Here is a 7,500-nt window from a genome sequence, read left to right on the forward strand (position 1 = left end):
AGGACTTTTCAATTTCGCGCGAACACTTCATCATTTCTCTCTTCTTTCTCTCTCTCTCTCACTCTCTCTCTCTCTCTCTCTCTTTCTCGCATGTTCCTTTTTTCCCTTCACCTTTTTTTTCTTTTTATTTTAATTCGAGGATCTCTTTGGTACAACGCATCAATACCGTACTCGTGGGAAGTCTATCGAGGGTTATTTCATCTCTCGAAGGTTTAACTTTGAAAAAGTACCCGACTCTCTCTCTCTCTCTCTCTCTCTTAGTCTTTTCTCTCAATCTCTTGGCTACTCCAGGGACCACAAAAGGTTCATAAAAATCGGAAGTTCTCACTTCTCTCGTGTACTCGAGTAAAATTACGTCGAGTTGCTGGATAAGCACCATTAGAAGAGAGAATCGGGTTGCTTTTCCTTCTTGCTCTTTACCCGTCCTCTTTAATTTTTTCCCTTTCTCTCTTTCTCTCTCTCTCTCTCTCTTTCTCTTTCTCACTTCATCTTTTACTTCGTTAAAACATATCCTTCTACATACGACCATCTATCCGTCCATCCATCCATTCATCCATTCATCCATTCATCCATTCATCCATCCATCCATTCATTCATCCATCCATCTATCTATTTCTCTTTTTTATTTGTCCTTCCCCTGTTCTTAATTTGTCTTTTACCATTTCATATGAGTATCGAAAAAAATAAAAGCTGTATACTTTTTGGAAACATCGATGAGCAAACAATTTTGCCAATTTAAAAAAATGTTAAAGAACTGTAGTACGACTTTCACCCTTTAACTGAGACTTTCGGTCGATGAACGTGGATTTATGAAATTTATTTCGATTAAAAATAAAATGGATAAGATATTCTTAGAGAACTTTTGATCAACGAGACTGAAATAAAGAAACAAGACTTATTATATTTTTTTATTTAGTTTTCCTTCTTTTTACGATACGCAAAAAAGTCGATGAAATCGTCCTCTTATTTTTTCTGTTCTTTTTTTTTTATCTTTTATAAAGGACATTTTTTATAGAATCGAATCTTATTCATTGTTACGATCAAATTTTATATATATATATATATATATATATATATATATAATATTTTCTTTTCTTTTTTCTTTTTTTCTTTTATATCGGTACATTCTATTAAAAGATCTTCGTTATAGAAAGGAAAGGAGACAGACGGAGATCATGAAAAATAGAGATAGAAGATTGAGAAGCATGCTAGCTCGGAGGAACGTTTCGATTAAGGGGAGGAAATAGTTTCCTCGAGTGCGGTGGTTGCTATTGCCGGACATTACGCCGTCGAATTTCCGGCAAGGAGTCTTCCCTGTCGCGGTTCATTTCGCTCGAGATATCGTATCCAATTACTTATCCGACTGGCTTACTAAAACGAAAACTGAACGTCCGTTCTTCGTGTATTTAACTTTGAGACCGATTTCTAGTTTCGTTTCTATATATTTTGAGAATTTTTACAACGACTTCCGTTACCGTGCGATTATTCAAATAATATTGAACGAGGTCGTTACTTGATAATTATTAAAGAAGAAAAAAGAAAGAGAAAAGAAAAAGAAAAAGAATTGAAAAAAGAACAATACATATATATACATACACACAAACACACACACACACACACACACACACATATATATATATATATATGTATATATATATGTAATTCTATTTTATAAGGCAAATGATTTTAAATAATAGGTATTATTTTTGACGGTAAAATATAATTGAAATTTTGCGCGACTGTTTATCCATCCGTTTATAAATCCGTTTATAAATCCGTTTATAAATCCGTTAGATTTATGTATTATAGCTTATATATAGTAGCTTATATGTAATTTCGAAAATAGAGATACGATAAATGGGATAATGAATTATATAGTAATAGGAAAATGAAAAATAAAATAAACGGGTAACAGAGAAATATTTTAAAGTGAGTGTGTGTGTGCGTGTGAGAGAGAGAGAGAGAGATAGAGCTAAAAGAATCGATCGTTTGCTCCGGACAGGAAGCTCGAGCAATTTAGGCCGCCGCTGAAGTTTCAAATCCGTTTGGTACTCTGATCCGCTTAGAGCGGACCGGTTGTGGCGAGCGCGCCTGTAAATTCCGAATCGAATTTTTAGACGAAAAACCGCTGTTTTATTGGGCCCCCGAACTGACCGAATGAGAGAGCAAGCAAGCTAGCTGGACTCGGAAATATCCGAAAGGATTACCCGGGGATGCTTTCAGGGAATTCGAAATACACGATGCGTAGAGTCGAAGATTATAGCCGAATCTCCGAGAATTTTCATTTTCTTCCATTTATTTGTGATTTTTATTTTCATGAAAGCTCATTAATTCGATTGCGGTATGATTTCATGTCTATGTTGATTTCGACCAATAATTCAAATTTATGTTCTGCCAGCGATTTAATATCTTCGATCTGTGAGAAGTTCAGAATGTAAAATAAAAAGAAGAAATTAAAAAGAAAGAAAAGAAAAAACGAAAAATAAAAAGAAGAAAGGAAAAAAGAAGAAATAAAAGAGAAGAAATATAGGGGAAAAAACTATTAAAAAGGGAAATAATATTAAAAAGAGAAAATAATAGATTTAATCATCGGGAAAGATCAGTTTTATTTTGTCTCATTGTATAGAGCGAAAAATCAGAAATTTCCAACGAATGCAAATGAGAAATTGAAAGTAACTTTTTTCCTTTCTCTCTCTTTCTTTCTCTCTCCCTCTCTCTCTCTCTCTCTCTCTCTCTCTCTCTTTCATTTTCTCTTTCTATTTATCTATCCGTATCTTTTTTCTATTTTTGTTTCCAAGTTTTTTATCATCAAAGTAGGCTATCGTAAATCAAAGTAAATTCTTTGAAGTCACTCTTGATAAAATCTGTTCGAAGCAGACATGCAAAAGTTTCCAGACCTTTTTCAAAAGTCTTTCTTTCTCTCTCTCTCTCTCTCTCTCTCTCTCTCTCTGCTCTTTTTTCCTTTCTTTTCTTTATAGTTAGAAAAAATAAGAGTTGAAATCAAAGATAGGTGAAACTTACCGTAGTCCGGGAACCGCCGAGACCGATCTTTGATCCGGACTAGTTATCCACGTGACGTGTGGCGTCGGACTCCCATGTGCGGAACAACTCAATTGAGAGCCGGTTGTGTTGGAGAAAACTAAAGTGCTTGGTGGCTCGAGAACGAATTCCGGACCTTGCTGACCGAGGACGACAACTCCGAGGCTGCTCCACGAGGCTGCAAATAAAAATAAAACAAATTGATAAAAATCATGATCGATCGATCGTGGCGCTTGTTGGCGTAGGGGTTGAATTTCTAAGTCAAACAAAAAAAAAAGAAGAAGAAGGAGAAGAAAAAAGACAAAAAAAAAACAAAGATAAAGGGCAAAGGTGGGATTGGTCTTTTTCTCGAACTTCGATCGTGGAGTAGATGGAATCGCGTGACGAATGGAAAGTGCCAAGACTCTCGAAGCCACCGTAAATACAAACTTCGATTCTTTCTATTTTCTTCCCACTTTTTCACGTAAAAACGTAAAAATGAACTCTCTCTCTCTCTCTTTCTCTCTCACTCTCTCTTTCTCCTTCTCTCTATCTTTCTATCTCTCTCTTCCTCATTCTTTCTTTCTGGAGATAAAAACAACCGGACCGACGAATGCTTTTATTCCATCCCTTCTTTTCTTTGTTATTTCTTTATCTTCGATTCTCTCGCAAAAAATACAAAAAAGAAAGAAAGAAAGAAAGAAAGAAAAGTACACACACGCACAGACGCACACATATGTACATACATACATATATGTATATATACATTTTGACAGATGTGTGCATTCGTTTTAACGATGCCAACTTTATTTTTTTTCCTCTCGTTTCTGTTCTTTTCTTTTGCTTTTCTTTCTTTTTCTCTTTTCTCTTCTTTTTTTTTCTTCTTGTCAAAGAGAAGAAACTCGAGGGTATAGGACGTAAGCGAGGTGTGTTTCGTATCGCAAATGTAAAGTTACTTTCTCCCACGGCACTCTCGTCCGAGTTACGTCAAGCGTTTTTTTTTCTCTTTTTCTTTTTCTACGCCCCCCACTTTCTCTCTCTCTCTCTCTCTCTCTCTCTCTTTCTCTGTTCTTCTTTTTCTCTTTTTCCTTCTCCACCTCGTTTTCGTCGTTGTGAATTTTTATAGAAACATGACATACATACTGACAATTCGCATACTAAGCTTACGAAGCAAGTATAACAGAATGACGAAGTACGAGTGTGTTGGCAGAGAGTGAGTGCTTTGCTGCGAGAGGTCAAGGGTCTTTCTCGCCTGGGGTCATTCATACGTCGCGCGCGCTTTTACTTAACGAGATCGTTTAGAACCGTTCGCGAAATTTTTTCCCTGAGAATCTTTTCGTTTACATAGAGAGAGAGTGTGAGAGAAAGAGAGAGATAGATAGATAAATAGATAGAGAGAGAGAGAGAGAGAGAGAGAGAGAGAGAGAGAGATAGCGAATAAAAAGAAAAAATAAAAAGAAGAAAGTACGACGAAAGCTTTCGACATCTCTCTCCCTCTCTGTTTCCTCTCACACTCTACCTCTTTTAGTTTTCGCGGGAAAAGAAAAATTTTCAAAACTATAAACGAGTAAAAAAAAAATAAAAAAAGAAAAGAAAGAAAGAAAAAAGTAGGGAATATTTCATTCGTAACCCGCTTAAAATCACGGATTTAAATTTCACGGACGCGTGCACGCCGAGATATATTTCCCGGTAGGTTCGACGTAGATTTCAGTTTCCATTAAAATTTATGTTAAAGCTTTGCGAGAGAGTATCCTCACACCCCATCCAGTCATTCCTATCCTGTTCTCTCTCTCTCTCTTTTTCTATCTTTCTTTCTTTCTTTCTTTCTGTATCTATCTCTATCTCTCTTTTCATTTCTTTTTTTCGGTTCTCCCTCGCTTTTCCATTGCTTTAGCGGCAATGGAAAAAAAAGGGGAAAGCCTGGGAGACCTCGAAAAACGTCGCACGATTTTACGCGACGCGTCGATCTATACTTTCGACTTTGTTACTGCTACGGCTACACACAATGGACGGCGATAGCTTTTACACGCTTAACTCTACCCCATTCCTTCCCTTCCCTTCCTTTCCCTCCATCATTCCTTTTGAAATTCTACGATCAGTAAAATACGCTCCTCTCGTTCGGTTACGATGAAGGGAAAGAGAGTTTTTCAAAATCGTCTCGTCTTTATTGTTTGAAATATTTTGAAATACCGATAATATAAAAAAAAATTGATAATAAGATAAGGATATATTTCAAATAAATATTTGTGATTGGAGATCTGACAAAGCAATGATCTTATAAAAAATAACGACTGAATGAGAATATAGAAAAATAGCGAGATAGCTGGTAAACATAGATTTTGGATTATCGTGCATAAAAAAGAACGAAAAAGTAAAAAAAAATGATACGCTCTCGAAGCATGATGCAGGCGTGACATGTGATTCTATTGTTCTTACGAAAAAGAAATTCAAGGAAAAGTTCACTAGAATCACGTAGTGGTAATTAGGTGGATTTTCTTATCGTTAGTCTCAAATTTTTAAAGTAATTTAATAAATAATCTTGCAGAGACAGGCAGAGAGGAAAAAAGAGAGAAAGAAAGACAAGGAGACAGGAAGAAAGAGAGAGAGAGACAGAGAGATAGAGAGCATAGATTATCTAATATGAACAAAATAAAAATATAATGTTTAAAAAAAAAATAAAAAATTCATTAATCGAATCAATCTCTTCATATGAAATAATCCCGATCATTTTCTTAAATAAAACATTCGTATATTGAAATTTACCGGTTCAAATTTTTTTTTAACACGTAAATACGAACTACACGCCTAATACGAATATACTTATATCTTCGATAATAATTTTCCAAGAAAAATTAAAAGATATCTCGCGTTTCCCGTGGGTTTAAGAGAAGAAAAGATTATCGAAGAGCAGCTGTGTTAGTGTTGGTGTTGGTATTAGTGATCGTGATTGTGAGTGACGGTAGTGTTAGAAGCAAGGGATGTAGATAGCAACGAAAGGGAAGGGGTAGTGTCGGTTTAATTCGGTCGACTCGCTGCTCAATTCGAGTCGGTCTTTCAACAAGCGCAAGGGAGCGAAGCGACCCGCTTCGTAAATCCGATCTAAACACCGTCCTGGTCGTACACATTGTTCATAACCGAGAAACCGGAGGAAATCAATTCCGCTAAGCCGAATTCGACCCAAATTTCACATCGATTTGACGGAATGCCCCTACGGAAGATTAAATGCGCGGGAAAGCGAGAACTACCTCTCTCTCCTCCCTCCTCCCTCTTTCTCTTCTTCTTTGAAATGTCTCTGTCTCTATCTCTCATCTCATTCATTTGCTCATCAATCACCTATCCCTTCAATCTTATAGCAACAAAACATTAAAGTACTCGAAATGAAAACTTCAAAAGTTTTCATATTAAAATATTATTTAACATTTATAATAAATAATATTCTTTCGTTTGTTTCAATATAAATAATTTCAATCATGTTCGTTAAACGATAAAGTACGTATTAGTTACCATACAGTTTATAGGATAACAGATTGTAACATCGTACGTGGGTCACCAATCGACACATATGTATAGTTAGTACGAACGAGAGTTTGCGTATTCGAGTCAGTAACAGATCGGTCATCGAAGCGTAACTATCCTTTTCGGTTACTCAACTATTATTTTCTTCGCTAATAACTACTCGTTAAGTGACCTTTATCGATTATCACGAGGTATCGTGTATTACAACGTTGTTACCGTTAATTCTTAATCCATTTTAGGTTCTCTCTTTCTCTCTCTCTCTCCCTTTTTCTGACTGTCTCTTTATCTCTCTATTTGTTTATTAAAGATAGATTAGGTAGATAAAAGAGGAATTACATTTTCGAAGATCCTATTGTAGATCCAAGGATACGTGAACAAGTAATACGATGAAAGAATAAAAGATAAAAAATACAAAGAAAAGTATGTTTCTTTCTTGAACGTTCGAGTTCACCAATTAAAGGTCTATGTAACAGAGGATAATATATTTTTAAATTTCTCGATTAACTTGGTCGGTTCCGTTTGTTATTATTACTATCATCATCATTGTACGAGAAAAGACGTCGAGGACGATCGAGAGATATTTATAATCGTACGTTTGATGGAACTATCGTGCTTTTTCCTTTTTTTTTCTTTTTTTCTTTTTTTTTCTTTTTTTTTCTTTCTCTTTTTTATGTCTTATGCTTCGACAAACATTGATTTAAGAACATTTCATTCGTGTAGACGACTGGAGAAAATTAATTCGGTCAAGGGTCTTCTTTAAATGTGTTGAAAAAGAAAGCATCGATACTTTGGAAAATCGAACGATATGTTAAATTATAAAACTAAAAGTATGAAAATTCAATGAGAAATTAATAATGGTTCGTTTAATTTCATTTTATTTTTGCTGTCGTATTTTTCAATTTCTTTTTTTTTGGCATAAATTGAAATAATTATTTATCAAGTTTTTATTTTTATTTTTATGTTATT

General features: G+C 35.0%; 1 protein-coding gene across 14 annotated transcripts in view; it reads right to left on the bottom strand.

The window, feature by feature from the left end:
* The window catches only part of LOC124423986 (Down syndrome cell adhesion molecule-like protein Dscam2), a 167,263-nt gene that overhangs the window by 41,644 nt on the left and 118,119 nt on the right, over positions 1-7,500 (bottom strand). For all 14 annotated transcript variants that reach the window (XM_046962413.1, XM_046962416.1, XM_046962414.1 and 11 more), the window contains one exon: positions 3,022-3,217. In XM_046962413.1, coding sequence (XP_046818369.1) covers positions 3,022-3,217 — 196 coding nt within the window. The remainder of the gene's footprint in view (positions 1-3,021; positions 3,218-7,500) is intronic.

This window comes from Vespa crabro, chromosome 4 (genome assembly GCF_910589235.1).
Source record: "Vespa crabro chromosome 4, iyVesCrab1.2, whole genome shotgun sequence".
NCBI lineage: Eukaryota > Metazoa > Arthropoda > Insecta > Hymenoptera > Vespidae > Vespa > Vespa crabro.